This window comes from Scyliorhinus torazame, chromosome 3, assembly GCF_047496885.1.
Source record: "Scyliorhinus torazame isolate Kashiwa2021f chromosome 3, sScyTor2.1, whole genome shotgun sequence".
Lineage (NCBI taxonomy): Eukaryota > Metazoa > Chordata > Chondrichthyes > Carcharhiniformes > Scyliorhinidae > Scyliorhinus > Scyliorhinus torazame.
The window spans coordinates 181,480,865-181,501,639 of NC_092709.1; the positions used below are offsets into that span (position 1 = coordinate 181,480,865).

General features: G+C 47.7%; 1 protein-coding gene and 1 long non-coding RNA gene across 5 annotated transcripts in view; one reads left to right on the forward strand and one right to left on the reverse strand.

Annotated features, from left to right (window-relative positions):
- Positions 1-20,775, reverse strand: part of arap2 (ArfGAP with RhoGAP domain, ankyrin repeat and PH domain 2) — a 604,005-nt gene that overhangs the window by 133,999 nt on the left and 449,231 nt on the right. For all 4 annotated transcript variants that reach the window (XM_072496549.1, XM_072496548.1, XM_072496547.1 and 1 more), the window contains one exon: positions 3,521-3,668. In XM_072496549.1, coding sequence (XP_072352650.1) covers positions 3,521-3,668 — 148 coding nt within the window. The remainder of the gene's footprint in view (positions 1-3,520; positions 3,669-20,775) is intronic.
- LOC140408816 (uncharacterized) overlaps positions 1-20,775 on the forward strand; it is a 65,514-nt gene that overhangs the window by 40,103 nt on the left and 4,636 nt on the right. The window contains exon 2 of the long non-coding RNA XR_011940208.1: positions 4,897-4,976. This is a non-coding gene — a long non-coding RNA (uncharacterized lncRNA). The remainder of the gene's footprint in view (positions 1-4,896; positions 4,977-20,775) is intronic.

Consider the following 20,775-nt stretch of genomic DNA (forward strand, 5'->3'; position numbering starts at 1 on the left):
AATGTCAGAATTGAATGCGGTGCTAAGACAGCCCAGCCATGTCCAGCAGCAGCGCCCACCCATGTCACCAGCCATCGGCCTCCCCCCGCGCAACATGCGTGTGGCTCACGATGCTCTCCCTTTGTCGCTACAGGAGAAGCTATCACATAATAAACAGGACAGAGCCCAAATGGGTGGCAGGGTGCTTGACTCAGAGACCTCACCCCAATGAGAAACAGTGTTGACCAAGGAAAGAGCAGTCACTGACAGCGAGGATGGCCTAAGCCACTGAGGTGGAGATCTACTGCCCCTGCACCCAGGTGACCTGGCTCCAGTGAATTGTTCAGACAAAATGATCCTTCCCTCTCACTGATCACATATCCATTCTCTCACAGGATCTCCATCTGATGGGGCCGGGCCATCCCTAGTTGTTCCCCCCCATGGGTCACAGCTGCCATCTTCGCCCTCCGGCAGTACAGAGACATGCACCTCGGTGGGTGGCAGTAGTGGACAGGCCTCTGGGGCACAATCTGGTGCACACCACACAGTTGCTGATGCACCTCTCAGGTGGAGGCAGGAACATTTGAGGGAGTCAGCAGCCAGAGATCTGTTGGATCCCAGGACTCAGCTGGGTCCTGGTCAGATGCCGAGATTCTGGACAAGCTCATGCTGGAGCTAATGCAGATGCTAGGGTACGGCGTGAGATTCAGAAGGGGATGTCAGTGATATTCCAGTGAGTGCATAGTCAATTGGAGGAGTCCCAAAGGACATGGCGCAGGGGATATCGCCGACAATGCGTGGCACTGAGGCCAACACTGCAAGGGTGGCGACCACAGTGGAGAGCTTGGTGCACGCGTCGGCACTATTAGTGAAGGTGATACAAGGCGTTGCATGGTTGGTGACGGCCATGACTGAGGGTCTGGGCAGAATGTCCATCTCGCGGGGGATGTCACCCAGTACCAGGCTGACCTCTGTGAGGTTCTGCAGGACACGTCCTGCTCTCAGATGGGAATGTCTGAGGTGCTGTGGAGCTTGTCCCAGTTACAGGTGGGCATTGCAGAGGCGCTGCAGAGCATGGCCCAGTCACTGAGGAGTATCGCAGAGGGTGTCGACGGGATGGTGCAGACCATGGGAAACCGCCAGGGTTGGCAGAGCCAGATGATAGCGGGGTAGCCAGGGCTCGAACTAGCTGCCTCTCAGTTTCACGTTGAACCACAGGGTCCTCTGGGCACCGAGAGGGAGGAGGGTGGCTACCCGGACCTGTCCCATGGACTGGTGACAGTGGCTACCAGTTCCCCCGAGTTCCAGCCTCTGATGAGGCCAAGTCTCATAGCCAGCACACAGGACAGGGCGACAAGGCTGTGCATGTGCCGCCGACAAATCGTCGGGGCCCTATGGCCTTAGAGCCCAGAGAGGACGCCAGCCTGTGGTATCGAAGGTCACGGGACGTGGTAAGCAGCTGGTTGCCTCCACCTCAGATGTGCATCTTGGGGACACAACTAGATCTAGTGGTAGAGCTAGAGGGAAAAGCACACTGAGGATCATTGAGGGGAGTGGGGACTAAGTAGGGGGTGATGGGGTGGCACCATCTGGAGGGTGGGGAATTGTCAAACACAATAAAAACCTTTGTGCACAACTTGTATGATGCCTCTGTCACCTTCGTCTGCAATGCGGGCCGACCTACGAAACCTCGGCCCATCTCTCCAAGCATCTCCCCCTCCCCATGGAACTCACCCACCCTCCGGCAGTGGACATGTCCCCAGAGCTGTGTCCTATCCCCTGGGTGTTCAGATGTTGAGTTCTGCGTGATGGTGGAGAGAGGGGTGATAAGAGAATGAGATGAACTTTTGATGAAAAGATTATTTGCCTCCCACAGTGTCAGGCATCACTGTGTGATTGGAATGCTAGGCAATGACTCCCACATGCTGCATGGCCTACCCACTCACGGGGATCCACTTGGGTTGTGTGAAGTGCTCACTTAACCACGATTGGCAAGTCCCTATTAGCAATAGCCTTCAGCCGCATGGCCATAGGCCTCGGCAGTCAGTTGGGGTTATGGGTGGGGCACATAAACAGGGACAGAGGTTGCACCAGAAATGGGTACACACGATCCAGGGGATGGCAATGTGGTGTCGCGTGCAGCTTCCCCCCCGGTTGCCCCCCCCAGCACCCACTCCCACCCTCCCATGGAGGCCCACCCCTGCGGAGGGTCACACCCCCCCCCCCCCAGCTGATTGTGCCCTACACCTGCTGAGCACTGGGGTGGCAAGCCCAGCATCCCTGGGCTCTTTGCACGTGAGCAAAGATGGCTACCCACCTCCTCAGCTCCCCACAGAAGCCTTCTGTCAGGTTCATGTTTTTCAAAAGGAGTACTAATCGGCGCCAACGTGACCACTTGCTGGGGAGGTCGCTGAATGACAGGAGGCCGTTGGATATGGGGTGGCTCTCGTTAATTGTATGGAAATGGAGCTTAAGTGGTGATAATTGGTTTCTCGCCAGCATTGGCGAGACCTTGATTTCGCCACAGGAGCAGGTTGGTTGCATCACAAACTGTTTGGCGCCTGGCGAGGTTCTTGTTTTTGGCCTGTCTTGCTATTCACTGGCCTCGTTTCACTTGAGCAAGAGCGGAATGAGGCTGGTAAATCGCGCCCGATAACAGTTTTCCTCTCAACATACGCTGCTTGACCAGCGAAGTATTTTCCAGCAAATTACAGCATTTTCTTTGCTTTTATTTCAGGTTTCCAATATCCACAATATTTTGCCTTTGATTAAATGTTTCAGAATTTGCCCTGCTATTGGCAACCTGGGCCCCATGCTTTGGAATTATTTCCTTTAATCTTCCCCCCTCTTCAAGTCCTTTCTAAATGTTAATTCTTTGATTAAGGCCTCGGTCACCTCTCTCAATTTCCCCTTCTTTGATTCAGAATCATATTTTTATTCATGTCTCTATGAAGCACCTTGGGAGCGTCTACATTAAAGATGCTACAATATATTATACATTATATATATATATATATATAAACACAAATTGTTGTTGTTTCAAACTTTTGACAGCACTCACAAAATAATGCAGCTTTGGAAAAAAGGTACAATAAAAGTTGAGCCCATGTCTAATATTCAGACTCCCAGTTTCAAAGGAATGAGATTTTCTGAAGAACACATAAATATGTTATCTGTTGCTAGTTATTATGACTTTTATATTTTCTTCTTGGACATAATTCTGTCTGGTTACTTGACTACTTAGGACAGATTAAGTACTTTGATTACATTGATACTGTTAAAAAAATAGAAATTTTAAAGTTACACTTTAATGGCCAGATGAGGTGAGGAATAGATCTGAATAGTGAAGCAACCAAAACTTCCTGGTTTAGTTTACGTAGTTAGCATATGAAATGTGTTCAATGCAATCTATTGTAAATGTCCTATTTCTTATTTCTGGAAAAACTAACAAAATTACTAATTGCCTGCTCTGATTTACAGCAATGTAAATTATTCCAATGAAGAAATTACTTTCATTGCATGACCAAAAATGCATACTTACACTGAAGAGTTGAACATACAAATTGATAAGATCCTCCGTAACATTCACTTCTTGTTTGGTTTGACCTTCTGTTTGGAATAAGTAGGGCGAAAACACCTGGGACAAACTGTGCGTGTTCATCTGATTCATCTCTGAACATTTCTGTACCCTATCGAGAGGCGGAAGGAGTGGGGAGAAAGAATTTAACACACAGCTGCCATAATGATACATTACTGCTCCGGAGGTTTATGTAAAACGTTTTCCTTGTAGTCAAGGAACAAAATCCGAACACTTTGAAGTGCAACAATATCTTCTCAATATTACATAACATAAAGCAACTGTAGAGTGCAGTATAATATAGAGCTCATGATTTTAAAGAAAGGGTGAGGGCTCTTCAACTGAGGCCCAAAGCAGACACCGAACACAGAGTGCCCTAGCGCAGCGAATATGGGGTTGAGATCTATCAGCCGTGTTGCGCCCGAAAAGAAGTGTGACTGGTAGATGCCAGGAGATAGCTCTTCTGGGATTTACCCGGCTCGCCACAGCTCACGAGATATCACGCCACACTGGTATTTTTCATGCATCAGGGATCGGACCCTGTGCAGGTGTGGGTGGGGGACTGAGGACCCTCTGGTAGGTGCGTAGGGGCTTGGTGGGGTTCGGGAGCCACGTTGGGGGGGGGGGGGGGGGGGTCGAGAGATCAGGTTCCATTGGCCTCTTCCTTGCATTGCCGGGTTCCAGCAAGCAGAGCACCTTAATGCAGAAAATGGGACTAAGTATGGCCTCAGCTGCGCGATTCCCCGGTGAGGCTCCCGATCTATCCAAATGGCCGTTCGATAGCATGGTGTTTCTCGATGCTTCGAGCACTGGGAAACACCAGGCTAATTCTGCGATGGAACTTTGTTCCCAATTAGATAGATCACGGCCCTGAATGTTTGACTAAGTGATCCTGAAGTTTTACCCAAAATAGGCCAGATCCACTACTTCATCAACAGGCAGGAGCATGAACTCAGTTGCACAAGGCCTCAACCTGGAGCTTGTGGGAGCAATCCCCAATTATACAGAACCCCCGCTTGCTCTGGCCCACAATCTGTCTCCCTGAGGATCTCAGAATATTATTGTAATCAGGTCCCGTGACATCAGTGGGAAGCATTGCTTATTTAAAGAGGGCCTCTGCTGCCTTTCTGCACCTACTCAAAGGAGCTACAAGCTCAGGTCACAGTAGAAAGCCAGTGACTTCCTAGGTGGTGAATGATCGACTGCTCCTGTTTAAAACCCAAGTTATCTGTCGGGGCGGAGAATTCAAATTGAGGCCAATATCTTAGCTAAAATTATCCGTATGCACAGCACTTTTGGTTTGCCAATTCTTAATTTTATCACAAATATTGCTTTGGCAGGACAAGTTTAAGCAGAGAGAGAGAGAGACACAGAGGAAGATAGATGTTAAACGTCAACAAATCAGATGTTGTGATTTCAGGTAACTTGCAACAAAATCGATGGAGGAATCATAGGGGTGGCACGGTGGTTAGCACTGTTGCTATACAGCTCCAGGGTCCCAGGTTCAATTCCAACCTCAGGTGTCTGTCTGTGTGGAGTTTGCACTTTCTCCCCATGTCTGTGTGGATTTCCTCCGGGTGCTCCGGTTTCCTTCCACAGTCCAAAGATGTGCAGGTTAGGTGGATTGGCCATGCTAGATTGTCCCTTAGTGTCCAAGAAGGTGAGGTGGGGTTATTGGGTTACGGGGATAGGGTGGAGGGGTGGGCTAAGTGGTGTGTTCTTTCCAGGGGCCGGTGCAGCTCAATGGGCTGAATGACCTCCATCTGCCCTGTAGATTCTATGATCCAACTTCATTACAATTGTTGCAATATGTGCTAAAAACCTTTGGTCTGCCACAGAAACAGAATATTCTGGCCTTTCTGTCTCCAAGTAGAAAGTTTTGAAGTGCACCAAGACTCTAATAACAAGAGAAGCTGGAGAATGTGACTGGAAGTTGGAAAAGTTTTTATCGCCCCCTGAGGTGTACAGACAAGTGACCTCTTCTGAACTACAGGCAATACACTGCAGCTACAAAAGTTTCCCCTATAGCAGTTGTATTTTATATCAGTCTGAAAAATCTAATTACGAACATACTGTTAGTAGCTGCTCCGTCGGAGAGGGAGAGGAGAGTTGGGGAGGGGGGTGGCAGAGAGAAAGAAAATATGGACATTGTGGAGGGTACAATAAGAGACTAAGAAGTTCAGTTCAGGGGACCAACTTTCCATCACTGAACAGTGGAAACACTTTGGGCCTGGTTATTTTAGGATGACCAGATCTTGATGTTGGTCACCACTTGCCCCATTTCCTATTGTCTCCCCCTCTGGAATCAACTTGCTGCGCAACCTGTCATTGTGGCCAGGATAAGCCCACAGTTCACCAGCAATAAACTTCTGAGGCCGGCCAACTACTTTGCTGTGATGCTGAAACCTTCATCATTATAGAATCATGTGCCAATTCAGGCATGATTCAATTTTTAGCACAACCACATGTTTGAGGAAGATAACAGATTTGTCAGTGTATCTGGTACTCCAATTACAGGACACAAGGTGTAAGAATACTTGCTGCAACTTGAGAACATTTTTGACCAGCATGTTTTGCGAGGTCAAAAGACATTTTGCAAATTAAAAACTGCTGAGCGCTGCAGGCTGCAAGTTGCTTTGTGGAATGCAAAAGTTAATTAGCGTGCACGTCTCTGTAAACAATTAGGTTTGAATATACACGCAAAGGCTGTCAGTCTTCCTGAAAATGGGGCGGAGACCTGGTTCTGGAAGTCCTGCTCCAAATTAATCCCACCATATTTGCACAGGGTTGGGGGGGGCATTAATGGGGACAGTGTGGAATGGGGCAGGTCCAAATTGCACACCCATGGTTCACAGAAGCAATTGTACATATTGAAGTATAGTTGCCTCAGTCAGATCTGACTATGGCTAGTGATATGTCAAAAAACCATCTGTGCACTTTAGACCAGGTAGCGGGAGATCTAAAGCTGCCAGAGTTGTTTGGAGAAGTAAGGTACACTTTTGGATGTAGTCCCGGGACATCTCTGATGGAGATATAATGCCCTTTGGGATTGTTCAACACACACATGAATGAGTGTAAGAAGTACATAAACTCAAAGGGACTGTCAAGGAAACTGTCAAGATGGATGTCAAACGATATAAAACTGCCTTTTAAATTTTAAAAAAGTCTGCAATGTTAATAAGATGATTGCTTGCTATTTCACTCTCTTGATATAGGCACGAGGATTATCATTTCAAGATTAGTGCTGAATAATGTGGTTTCATAACCTTTCATTATCACAGTGAGGCCCCATCATTTCACAGTTTGATTGACAAGCGGTTATAAACATTTTGAAGTGAGACTATGACTACAAATACTCAATTTCATAACGGATTAAAGAATTTAAATCAAGTGAATTATTTTTTAAATCACAGACTGTTTTAAAAAAAAAAGTGAATTCATCAATTGACACTTAAGAACTTAATGTGAGGAAAACAAAAGTAGTTTTAAGAGATTTATATTCACTTTATATTTATATTTGTATTGGTAAACTTAGAAATAAGGTATACTTTTAAATATGTTTAATTTAATGTGCCTATGTGGGGATAGGTAGGGTGCTCTTTCCAAGGGCCGATGCAGACTCGATGGGATAAATGGCCTCCTTCTGCACTGTAAATTCTATAAATTCTATCTATGCATGATAGGATAGGACTTGTAGTCAGATTCATGCTGGACAAAGGTGTTTGTATGTGTGGAGGTTGATTTAAATATCAACTGTGGTTTTACTGTGTTCAAAGAGGGCTATGGCGAGAAGAATAAATAGTAGCAGCAGTCATTGCTTAGCAATTGGAACCCTTCTAAGGTAAAAAAGCTTTTAAGTCTTAGTTTAAGCTGGATATATTTTAGTTGGAGACAGGACATCTTTCACCTCTGGCAGGAGAAGATGGACAATGCAACAGAGTTTTTTTGACACTAAGGGGCAATTTAGCATGGCCAGTCCACCTAACCTGCACATTTTTGGACTGCGGGAGGAAACCGGAGCACCCGGAGGAAACCCACGCAGTCAGGGAGAGAAAGTGCAAACTCCACACAGTCACCCGAGGCTGGAATTGAACCCGGGACCCTGGAGCTGTGAGACAGCAGTGCTAACTGCTGTGCCACCATGCTGCCTTAGATGACTAGAGTTAGAGAAGAGACGAAGGTATTTATCAGAAGAATTCAAGAGCAAACTAAGTGTTCTGAATTAAAGAGACAATTGCAGTAACCAGATTTAAAGTGGGACAGCAGGCTTCAGAGATAAATGAAAGCTTTGATGCCATTGCACTAAACTCTGAGAATCGCGACTTAAAGCAATTGTGAACAGTTTGTACAACAGTCAAGACAAGGAAATCCTAAAGGAGATGTTGAAAATCCTAGACTGGATTCACTATTAAAAGTAGAATGGCAGCTCTATTTAAAAATATAATTTGGTAAACCTAGATTGTATTTTGGAATGTAAATCGACAAGGAAAGCATTATTAGGAGATAAGATTTGGAAGCGTGTTTTTGGGGAGTGGAGTTTGGAAATTCTCATGTGACAATCATCTGGAGGTATTCTGAGGACAAAAACCAAAGACACTAACTTGGATCCAGAGCGGAGTGTGTGTATTTGACCACAGCCAATCTGTGACCCTAAAAAGGGATTTTGTGTTACCGAGACACTTGTAAATTAAGATGCACTTTGTAATTCGTATTGATCTTAAAATCTGTGTATATTTGTTAAAGCGGGAGTAAAGGAATATTGTATAATAATCCAATTTTTCATGTTTAATAAATGTTCTTTGCTTGTGGTCCTGTGGCTCTGTTCCTCCATGTTTCATAAAAAAACAACAAAAGTTGAGGTCTTTTAAGCCAGAATTCCATTCTGGGATCTTCTCGCCCAGTTATAACATCAACTGAGATGGTAACATTCATTTAATCTCAACGTAGGTCCTAAGCTCTGCCCATGGTGGATGCTGCTCGAGTTGACATGGTAGTTTTCGGGCTAAGGGTGGGGCATGGGGAAGGGCCATAGGTTAGCATGGAAGGTATGAGCGCCATAGTTGCAGATGGGGGGGCATAGTTTGGCACAAGGGCTATAAAGGGTCATAGGGGTGTTGTGTGTGGAGCGGCACAGGTTGGCATGGAGGGTATGAGAATTCATGGGGGAGGGGTTGGTGGGGGCATGCGTTGACATGGATTAGGGAGTGTGGAGGGGGTGGAGTGTGAGAGGGGGTGAGGACTGTTTGGTTGTCTTACTAATTATTTTCATAGCCCTGAAAGTTCTTCAATATTTTGATACTGAATAGTCATTATTCATAGATCAAGGCATAAATATTAAATAACAGGCAAATACGAGCAATGACGCCTATAAACTTCAAGGAAGGGATTTGAGTGAGTTAGGGAACTCACCATAGGAACAGAAAAAAACCTATGGAAAGCAGCCCTGAAGCAGCTGTACTGCTTAGGCTCAAGAAAGGTATGGAAGGCAACTTATAGTTGCACATTTAACTCATGGTTTAGCCAAAGAACTCAACATTTTATTGGATAACTTGTATAAAAGAGAATCTTTATAGGACATTAAGGTCCTGTCAGAATAACACCTAGGTCTACCTTGACAAAGGGTATAAAAGAGTGACTAAAATACATCTAAATTTCCATTAGAATTGAGTGTGGCCAGTCACCTAGGAAGGAAGGGGGCGATTCTCCGATATTGAGGCCAAGTGTTCGCGCCGTCGTGAACGCCGTTGTGTTTCACGACGGTGCAAACAGGGCCCGGACACGACCTATTCTGGCCCCCACAGGGGGCCAGCATGGCGCTGGAGCGGTTCACGCCGCTCCAGTGTCCTTACGCGGTGCCAAATGGGCACCATGCCAACCCGCGCATGCGCAGTTGGGGCAGCCCAATCCTGCGCATGCGCAGTTGGGCCGTGCCATCCTGCGCATGCGTGGGGAACGTCTTGCGCACGCTGGCCCCTCACCAACATGGAGCCGGTGTTCTGGGGCCGCACGCGGAAGGAGGTAGGCCTGGGGGGAGGGGGGGTGGGGAGAGGCCGGCCCGCCGATCGCGGGCCAGACCCCATCGGAGGCCACCCCGGTGAAGGAGGCCCCCCCCTCCCCACAGGCCACCCCACCCCCCCCAGCATTACCGCCGGCAGCAACTAGGGGTGGCCGGCGCCGGCGGGAACGTTTCATGTTGTGGCGGCCGCTCGGCCCATCCGGACGGAGAATCGCCGCTCGCCGGTTCTCCGAGCGGCCCAGTGTGAATCGCGCCCCGCTGGTTTCCGGGCGTGGGAGAATCGCGTGCGGGGGGCGGCAAGGCGTGGCGCAATTCGCGCGGCGCCCCGGTAATTCTCCCACTCGGCGTGGGGGTAAGGGGGGGTGGGGAGAATAGCGCCCGAAGTTCTCGAAGCAACCAAGTCATCCACTTGGTATGTGTAAACCTTTGTGAGACTAAATCTTTTTGAAGCTCTGCTAGATCATTGATGTAATCTCCGTGGTTTTGGAACTATTTTCGTAAACTTACCTCTTTAAACAGGTCTCATGTCTGAGTAATTTATCAATATCTCATATTTCTCAGTTTCGAAGTGAGCTCTCAGGAGGTGAGGCCTCACAAAGGCAACAGAACTTACTCATTTGATTCCATGGTCCCAAATTTAAAAAAATTCATGAAACTGTCTATCATCTAATACTTCACATAGTAAGTATTGATTTTAATACACCTAATGTGAATTAGGTTTGAACCACTGACAGTAACTTCAGCACAGGTGGACCATTTTCTCTCCTCCTAATCTCAAGTATATGCAGATTTGTCTCAGCGTTCAAGAGAGAGGATTTTGCAATGAACGTGTTTTCTACAATTCTTTTGGGAAATATGAATATGATAACTATAATAATGCACAAAATATTATATCCATATTTCCATTCATTCTATTCTGGTTATTACTTCATATGGTACAGAGTCCTGGGCTACTGACATACTTAAAGCAGTAAATGGTGTGTCTAAATGTACACTGGAACCTTGATATTCAAAAGGAAAACCATGTAATGACTAAAAAACTCTGACATAGACAAAAAATCATCTCTGAATAAAAGACAGCAGTAGAAGCATTTGTTAATTTGGTGCTGAGATGTTATTTGCAAACCAATTGCATTGCAACTGACAAAATAAATTTGATGACTACTTTTCCCGATATTTACTCTCATTTAGATTCATTTGATATTTTTGTTATTTGTAGGGCTGGGGAAGCAATTAGACTTTGTTTTTTATGTTCAATACGAATGATGTCAGTGCTGGGAATGGGAATCATTTCCTCTTTGTGTATTATCACCAGAAATTCAAGGGTCAAGTTGTCGTCATCGTCAGGCTCAGCGATTCTTCAGATAATTGAGGAGCCCAATTCTGTAGCCACGAATTCTTCTGCAGTGGCGGCATGTCTTTGCACGGGGGATTGGAATTCGCAGACCTCAGGTTGGCTTTCCTCACTTTCCTCTGCCGCTGCCATTCCGCCTCGCTGAGCCTCGAAGCGGCCAGATGGACCAGGTGGAACCATGCTGAGCGGTCCACAGCCTTCTCCTTCCAATCAGAGGTGTTAATATCTCTGTGCCTTAGGGCGGCCTTGAGCATATCCTTATAGCTTTCCCTTTGGCCGCCCTTACAGAGCATTGGCCAATGGAGAGCTGGCATAAGAGAACCTGCTGAAGGAGGTGGTAGGTGGTTTCCAGGCATCAAGAGGCAATGGTCCATCTTTTGATTTGATTCCAGAGGGGCAATCCTTCTATGCTTCTAGATGCGGCTTCATAGAGGACGCTAGCATTGGTCCAGTGGTCCCTCTTTTTGATCCTCAGGGTTCAATGCAAGCACCGCTGTTGGAAGCTCTCATGGATCTTAATCTGGTGTCAATAGACAGTCCAGGTTTCACTACAGTTGAGGAGTATGGTCAAGAATAAACCAGGATGCTTGGTGAGTTACTGCAGTGCATCTTGCAGATGGTGCACACGGTTGTCACTGTTCGCCGGTGGTGGAGGGATTGAATGTTTGTGGAAGGGGAAGCAATCAAGAGGGTTACTTTGACCTGGATGGTGTTGAGCTTCTTGAGTGTTGTTGGGGCTGCACTCATCCAGGCAAGTGGAGAGTATTCTATTACACTTTCCCCTTGTTGGACATTCTACAATGAGAGGCCATAGCTTCAGGCTAAGAGGTGGCAAATTTAAAACAGAAATGAGGAGGAATTTCTTCACTCAAAGGGTTGTGAATCTGTGGAGTGCAGTGGACTGGAACACTGAAAAGATTTAAAGAGGAGATAGATAGATTTTTAATTAGTAGCGGGATGAAGGGTGATGGTGGAGGTGAGGCTGAGATGAGATCAGCCATGATTGCACTGAATGGCGGAGAAAGTTTGAGGGGCTGAATTGCCTATTTCTGCTCATAATTTTTATGTTCTTGTCGTTCCTGGGATAGAAGCAAGGACACCGTCGAAATTGGAGTTGAATCTCTCGTTGACTTCATGGTCGGAATCTGAAATAGGCACTGATGTTGGTGGGATATTGGTTATGACTTTCATGTAGGCGTAGGATCATCAACTTCTCTGAGGAAAGTTTGCACAGCGCAATGATTTTGTTCTTCCTGGCAAAATCGACTCTATGGATGCAGGGGGCACGGTTTGACATTGCTGTCCAGAAAAAGGTGTACCCTCCACTGGTCTTCCTCAGCTGCCACTCCCTAGCGAGACAGATTTTGCTAGGAGCAGCAATGTCGATGTTGTACCTTGCTGGCTCTGGGTGACAGCGGCAGTTGTCTTCCTGGGGATCATTCTTTGTGTGGACAACGGATATTGCCACATTCCAGGTTCTGAAATTTAGCTTCTTGTTTCGACCGCGGTGTTGCTAATCCCATTGGGTGCAGATTCCCAGCTCGGAGAAATGGGATAGGCTTTTTTGGGGGCACCTTTTCTAGTCCCCTATCCATTTGGGGTGGGCAGAGAGCTGCTCAGTTATGGATGCAGCTGTCCTCCATCGCTACAGGGCTTTTACCTGACAGAGGCCTGCACTTGATGTTGTTTAATGTGGAGATACCAGTGCACAGCTGGGTTCCACATGGTCTTGGCAGCTGAATTCAATGACATGCCCAACCACGGCGACTGGGGCCACTTTCCTGGTGCAGCCTTCTTCCGTCTTTGCAACTGTTGGTGAAGGGTCCAGTACAACCTGGACCAAACGCAAAATAAAGCTTCCCTTAAACTGGTCCAAAAATATACCAAGCCTCTTAGATCGTCACATACAGCAGTAGTGAAAATTTATTCCCTCCAGCAAGTCTCCTAGAAGCCTCTTTGAAAGTGATTACAATTCAGTGCCAAACTAAATTACCGTTCCCCAAGAATACAGTTAAGCAAACTCAAATTTATTTCACTTCAGACACTAGGTCGATAGAATAGACACTCCTCCATCAGTTATAGGTGTATTCAACTCCAGCTTCAACAGATGGAGGAGTGTGGTACTCCACGAAGATTGGTGGAGTTGTGGATAGTAAGGAGGGCTGTTGTCGGCTGCAAAGAGACATAGATAGGATGCAGAGCTGGGCTGAGAAGTGGCAGATGGAGTTTAACCCTGAAAAGTGTGAGGTTGTCCATTTTGGAAGGACAAATATGAATGCGGAATACAGGGTTAACGGTAGAGTTCTTGGCAATGTGGAGGAGCAGAGAGATCTTGGGGTCTATGTTCATACATCTTTGAAAGTTGCCACTCAAGTGGATAGAGCTGTGAAGAAGGCCTATGGTGTGCTCGCGTTCATTAACAGAGGGATTGAATTTAAGAGCCGTGAGATGATGATGCAGCTGTACAAAACTTTGGTAAGGCCACATTTGGAGTATTGTGTACAGTTTTGGTCGCCTCATTTTAGGAAGGATGTGGAAGCTTTGGAAAAGGTGCAAAGAAGATTTACCAGGATGTTGCCTGGAATGGAGAGTAGGTCTTACGAGGAAAGGTTGAGGGTGCTAGGCCTTTTCTCATTAGAACGGAGAAGGATGAGGGATGACTTGATAGAGGTTTATAAGATGATCAGGGGAATAGATAGAGTCGACAGTCAGAGACTTTTTCCCCGGGTGGAACAAACCATTACAAGGGGACTTAAATTTAAGGTGAAAGGTGGAAGATATAGGAGGGATATCAGAGGTAGGTTCTTTACCCAGAGAGTAGTGGGGGCATGGAATGCACTGCCTGTGGAAGTAGTTGAGTCGGAAACATTAGGGACCTTCAAGCAGCTATTGGATAGGTACATGGATTACGGTAAAATGATATAGTGTAGATTTATTTGTTCTTAAGGGCAGCACGGTAGCATTGTGGATAACACAATTGCTTCACAGCTCCAGGGTTCCAGGTTCGATTCCGGCTTGGGTCACTGTCTGTGCGGAGTCTGCACGTCCTCCCCGTGTCTGCGTGGGTTTCCTCCGCGTGCTCCGGTTTCCTCCCACAGTCCAAAGATGTGCGGGTTAGGTGAATTGGCCAATGATAAATTGCCCTTAATATCCAAATTGCCCTTGGTGTTGGGTGGAGGTGTTGAGTTTGGGTAGGGTGCTCTTTCCAAGAGCCGGTGCAGACTCAAAGGGCCGAATGGCCTCCTTCTGCACTGTAAATTCAATGATAATCTATGATTAATCTGGGACAAAGGTTCGGCACAACATCGTGGGCCGAAGGGCCTGTTCTGTGCTGTATTTTCTATGTTCTATGTTCCACTGTTTCATCTCTATTTCAATGTTTTATTATTTTCAGTGAACAGATGATATCAGTAAAAATGATCATTTATGCGATGTACTAAAGACGCTAATTAACATCTCAATGCTAAAGGTGAATTGGATTTGCACACCCTACTATTCTAGGGGAACTGGCAGGAAGTCTATGGATTTATCAGAATGGATCACTCGGAATCGATAAAATTCAATGTATTGTATTTCTTGCCTGATGCATGGAGTGCAGCAAGCATCAATGAGTTGATTTGGCAAGCACACTAAAATACATGTATACCTCTTTTGTGGTGTTTGTATTGTTAATGCACCCCAATAATTAATATTTCATTGGTTTATATGGGTTCTTGACACCAACGGTACATGGTAGCCCATCAGCTGGGGCGAATGGGGGGGTCATGGGGAGATTTTAACTGGGCAGGAAGACAGTTAAAATGGAGCTGGATATTTATCCATTCTTACCGCGCCTTGATCTGCTTGACTGTAATTTTCAATCGCAAGGGGCAATGATACCCCTCTGAGACCAGTACTTCCTTCTGTTATGGGCCAGGGTTTAGAGAACCCCAAAGTGTATCATGGAGTCACCTGACCCACAACTTTTAATATATTGCGATATGGGGCGCACACAGCCCACTCTACAAGTGTGGTACAGCAGAAATCGAAAAGTATTTTTTAAAGCAAAACAATGTTTATTCGATGAACTCAAGTTAACCTTTTTAAAACATACAGTAAATATCAATTCAAATACAATCCCCAAAGAATACAACACTAAGTAATCCTTACTTTATCATGAGACATAAAAAAAAGCCTTTTAACAGAAGCACTTCAGGTTTAAATTCACGACTGAGAGCAGTTATCACTCTGAATTCACCAAATGGTCAAGAGATAGTCTTTACATGGCAGAGGGAACATTACACATTCTGTGGCTGACTGCAGCTCCAACACTGAAACGAAACCAAAAAAACAGACACACCCCAGCTTTTCTCCAAGTGAGACTAAAAAGCAGAGTCAGAGCTCAGCTCCACCCACACTCTGACATCACTGCAGTAACATGAGCAGACTACTATTTCTTAAAGTGACATTCTCATGACACTTCTCTCACAAATGTTTGACCTCTATTGTCAGTTAGATTTGACAAATTTGTGCTATTGTCACATTGCAGCAGTGAATTCAGTTCAGAAATACTTTATTGGCTGCAAAGTGCTTTGGGTGGTCATGAAAGACGCCATAGAAATGCAACTTTAAAAAAATTGTTGCAGTTTCACTCTCATACATCAAGAGTATGAGCACAAAGGTCAGTGGACTCCACAGCCTCTTCCCTCCATTCCTGTTAAAATTCACCCTTACATACAAGGTAGGTGGCACTGTTACACATTCAACCTCTGACTCTCTTTTGTTTAGTGAGTGAATCGAAGCAGAGAGGGTTGGAAAACATAGCCACAACTTAGCGACACTGTTAGAGCAATTCTAATTAGATCATGGAGCAAAAGATGATTGAAGTTCAATTCCCACGTTATCAAATTTGCATCAAGTAACACGGAGTGAAATCAATGGAATGACAGAAAAGTGTGAAAGATAGTGGTTCCAGGCAGTCAGCTCCAGCATTTGACCTCGGCAACACTGCAGAGGACTGTAATTACAACACAAGTCTGTGAAGGCACAGAAATTCGGAATGAAAAAATAAAAGGTTGAAATGCCTCCTCCGTTGCTGACATTTCAATGATTTCCCAAACTAAAGAATATTCACTTGAGATTGGAGAAATAGATACCTTTTTCCCCAATCAGAAAGATGCCTTAGGCTTGTGTATTTGATCCCGATCAATCTTCAGCACAAAAATTAAAACTCAATTAATAATTACTTCAAACCACTGAAGATGGGGGAAGAGATTCTGTCCCATTGCACAAAGTGGAAACAGATGTAAAATACGGCATTCTACCCGTCGGCTGCAATGGTAGGTTTTCACAAGATATTGTCCACTTCTCTGATTACTTATGCATGCCTGTCAAACATGCTGGTTCGCAGATTCACCCATCCTGCTGTCAGCTCACTGCTTACTTACTCCAGGCACCGTATTTAAAGTCCAACTTCTCGGCAGCCCAGGACTGCGCCACTGAAGACATGCCCCAAAATCCAAGAAGACAGAAGCCCCCAAATTCAGTGACACCTCACTGGAGTACCTAATTAACACAGTCGAGGCCCACTGCAATGTTCTCTACCCCTCACCAATCTGGACACTGGAGGTCCAGCATGGTGACCAATCCAGCTTGGGTGGCAGTGGAGCAGTGGTCAATGCTAACATGGTCCAGAAGAGGTCAGCCAGCCAGTGCAAAAAGAGGGTGAATGATCTCATCCATGCTGCCAGGGTAAGCTAAGCATTTCATCGCTCTCAACTCGCACACTCACCAGGCAATCTCACATTTATCTTATACACTGCCAGCTCAAAGCACTTCACCACTCACTCTATCACGCACACCCGCACATCTCCATCCAGCTTGATATCCTAGAGATTGCACCCTCATTCCGTCCATGGCTCCACTACCACCCACACATGCCAGGTATCCTTATCATCTGCCCTGGAATGGGTCTTGCTCACACTCTGTCTGTCTTTATGTAGATAAAGCTTGAGTGCAAGCGAAAGGAAAGATCCTAGACCAAGAGTGGAGGGCCCAAATCAAGTTCCGCACAGAGATTGCGAGAGGACATCGACCAGGCCTGCACCAACAACAAAGGTGGCAGTGCACTCAAGTGAAAGTCCTGCACCAACTCATCCCTCAGAAAATCTTACTGAGAGTACTCCGTCCTGCTGCAGAATCACATGCGAGGCCTAATTATCTCTCCTTTCTCTAATTGGCACCTCTGAAAAACACCCAAGGACTTTCACAAGCCAGGCCCTCAGCTCCTGCCTCAAGGACACCTCAGATGAGGAACCAGAGGTGAGCATCACAGCACTGACTCACAGTGTCCACCAGTGCAGATACACAGACCTCGAGGACAGAGTGGTCACTGATAGAGGTTAGCCAGCGCTGCATCAGGCGGAGGCAGAAACGTCCGGAGAGACTGGATGTCCCAGTCAGATACCGGTCCCCTGGACGTGTCTGCCCCGGAGCTGGTGAATCCGTGAGATTCAGGAGGAGGTGACGGCAACATTCCAGACAGTGTCCACAGCCGACTGGAGGAGTCTCAAAGGTTATGGATGAAGGAGATGGTGCCGGCAATGCGTGGCACCAAGGCCAACACTGCTAGGGTGGCGACCACCGTGGAGAGCCTGAAGCATATCATCAGCATCAGGTGTCCAAGGCATGGCTCAGTCTGTGAAGGCCATGGCTGAGCACAGCGACAGCATGTCCAAGGTGCAGGTGGACCTAGCTGAGGCGCTGCACAGCATGTTCCAGTCTCAGGTGGGCAGCGCTGAGGCACTCCAGTGCATGTCCCAGTCACTGAGGATCATGTCCCAGACACAGTTGAACATTGTTGAGGCACTCCAGAGCATGGCCTAGTTACAGAGGAGCATCGTTGAGGGCGTCAACACCATGGTACAGACGAGGAGCCACTAGGGCTAGCAAGGGCCTCTAGAGCTCACTCCAGCTGCCCCTACATGCCAATGTGGCCCCCAGGGCTCTACGGGCACCATCCGGGAGGTGAGAGCGCTGGAGGCTGAACCAGAACCTTTCAACATGGAGATGTCAGCAGTCTCCAGCTCTGCCGAGTTCCCACTCCTGACAATGGCACATCTCAAAGTCAGCGGGTGGGACAGGGTGGCATGGCAGGCGTGTGCCACCAGCACATTGGCAAGGGCTCTCCGGCCACAGGCCCTCCAGGGGACGCACACAAGGGGCATCAAAGGCCACAAGGCTCTGAAAACGGCAGGATGCCTCCACCTCTGATGTCCATCCTGGGACACACATAGATGTAGCAGAAGAGCATGTAGGGCTAAGACGATAGAGGATCACTGCGTGGGCACTGGAGGGAGGGGAGGCACCGCCATTAGCGAGAGACAGATAGTGTTTTGATTGTCACACCTCAGACGGGTGAAGCCTCTGTCATGTTATTCCACATGGTGGGTCAGCCTGCACCCTTCACTGCCCTCCCGTCTCCCCGAGCACCACCCCTCCCCCTACAATGTGATATCTGTAAGGAATTGGAGATGGTGAGAGACTGACAGTCAGTTATGACTTACACCCTAGTACCATTGCGTTCCACAAGTCTACTTGGCACTTGTCCCCCCCCGGGGCGCCTTCCCCCATTGCACTAGCTTCACATTTTTAAATAGGTGGGTTAAAATGCGGGCGACCACGTGACTGATTGCTGATGAACCGGTTAGATCACGGGAGGCCATTAGATAGGGAGTCCGTCCCGTTAACAATAGGAAATCAATCGGTGCCCGACGCTGATCGTGATTTTGGCCTTTCCCGTGACTTAACCGGCTTGCACGAATCCATGCTGTGTGCAATGTAGCCATTAGATCACGCCCAATATCTCTGAAGTTCATTGTTACTCTGAGGGATTGCCACGCTGTGAACCAGGGGCTAAAGCAAACAGATTAATTACTGCTACTCTATAGGATTAGTCTTTTATTTACTGATTGCATGAATGGGCATCATTGCTTCCATTTCCTGATTCCCAGCATTGAAAAGCTGCTATGCTTTCTCAGTTGTCCTCACTTGGGAGTGAACAGTTCTGTTTGGTGCCTCTCTAATCAACCCCTCCACTGCATTCACTTGCCTTCCAATCCATCTGCAGTGTCCTCAGAAGCAGAGCTTCTCCTCATTTTAATGTTGCACTGCACCATTGCTGCAGGTTGTAAGATGGTGGTGCAAAAATTGCACTGCCATGCAAGCTTAAACCTTCCCTGTGTGAGTTTGTGAACCCTTTGTGGTGATATGTATTAGGGGTAGTACAGTACCGGTGAAGCCAAGAGGCTATTGGCTGACAGGGCCCGTGTCCTGGTTGGATCTGTTGCCTGCTGGCTCCGCCCAGAAAGGCGGAGTATAAGAGCCCGGGTTCTCCCAGCAGCCGCATTCTGTAACTGAGCTGCTGGGGAACAAGTCTTGCTTAATAAAGCCTTGATTGACAACATCACTTCTCGACCTGAGTGAGTAATTGTTGCGCTCCAATTTATTAAGCAAGCTTAAAAAGACTATGGAGCTCCAGATCGCCCCGGAGTGTCTGCGAATCAGCCCCCATGCAGCAAACTCGGCGGCCATGTTTAAACACTGGCTAGCATGGTTCGAAGGTTACCTTCGAACGGCCCCCGGCCGGACCACGGACGATCAGAAAATGCAGGTCCTGCATTCCAGGGTGAGCCCGGAGATCTACAGGATCATCGAAGACGCGGAGGATTTCCCGACGTCGCTCACCATGCTGAAAGGAGTCTACATTCGGCCCATAAACCAGGTCTACGCATGCCACCAACTCGCGACGAGACGGCAAATCCCCGGAGAATCGCTTGACAGCGCACTGTTGATTTTGGGAAGGAACTGCAACTGCCCGTCGGTGAGCGCAAACGAGCACACGGAGCTCCTAATCAGGGATGCTTGTGTGGCACGTATGACTTCTTCTCAAATTCGCCAAAGACTGTTAGAGAGAGACTCGTTAGGACTCACAGAGGCACGGGCCCTTGCGGCCACCCTCGACGTGGCCTCCATAAAATGCCCGCGCCTACGGCCCCGACCGTGCGGTAGCCCCTTGGCCTCCGTGGACCCCCGTTGCGACCGACACACCGGCACCCCCCACCCCCCCGCAAGCCTGCGCGGCTAGAGCACCAGACCATCCCGGTGGGCCCCGCTGCTATTTTTGCGGGCAGGCGAAACACCCCCGGCAGCGCCGCCCGGCGCGCTCAGCTATCTGTAAGAGCTGCGGCAAAAAGGGACATTACGCAGCGGTGTGCCAGTCCCGGGGGGTTGCCGCTATCTTCGGGGGAGAACGGGGACAGCAGATTCAACCCCCCAGCGATCCATGTGCCGCCTGCGTGCGCCGCCCTTTTGGGTACCGGACACCATGCGGGGAGGATGGGTGCCACCATCTTGTGACCCCCCGGCCACGTGCGATCCATGGGGGTGGCCATTTTGTCTGCCCTCGACCGCATGCGATCCATGGACGCCGCCATCTTGGCTGATAGCCAAGGACCCCAGCATTGATGGCTCCACGGGGTCTGAAGAAAATGCCGCGATGCAACAACCAAGACTGGCTTTGGTGTCCCTGGACCAATCGCGGCCCCGGACGCTCCAAACGGCAACAACGGTGCTGGTCAACGGGTACGACACGCCATGCCTAATCGACTCTGGGAGCACGGAAGGTTTTATCCACCCGGATACGGTAAGACGCTGTTTTCTTTCCATTTGTCTGAGCACCTAAAAGATATTCCTGGCAGCGGGATCCCATTCCGTAGAGATCAAAGGGTTTTGCATCGCGAACCTAACGGTGCAAGGGAGGGAGTTTAAGAATTATAGGCTTTATGTCCTTCCCCAACTCTGTGCTCCCAC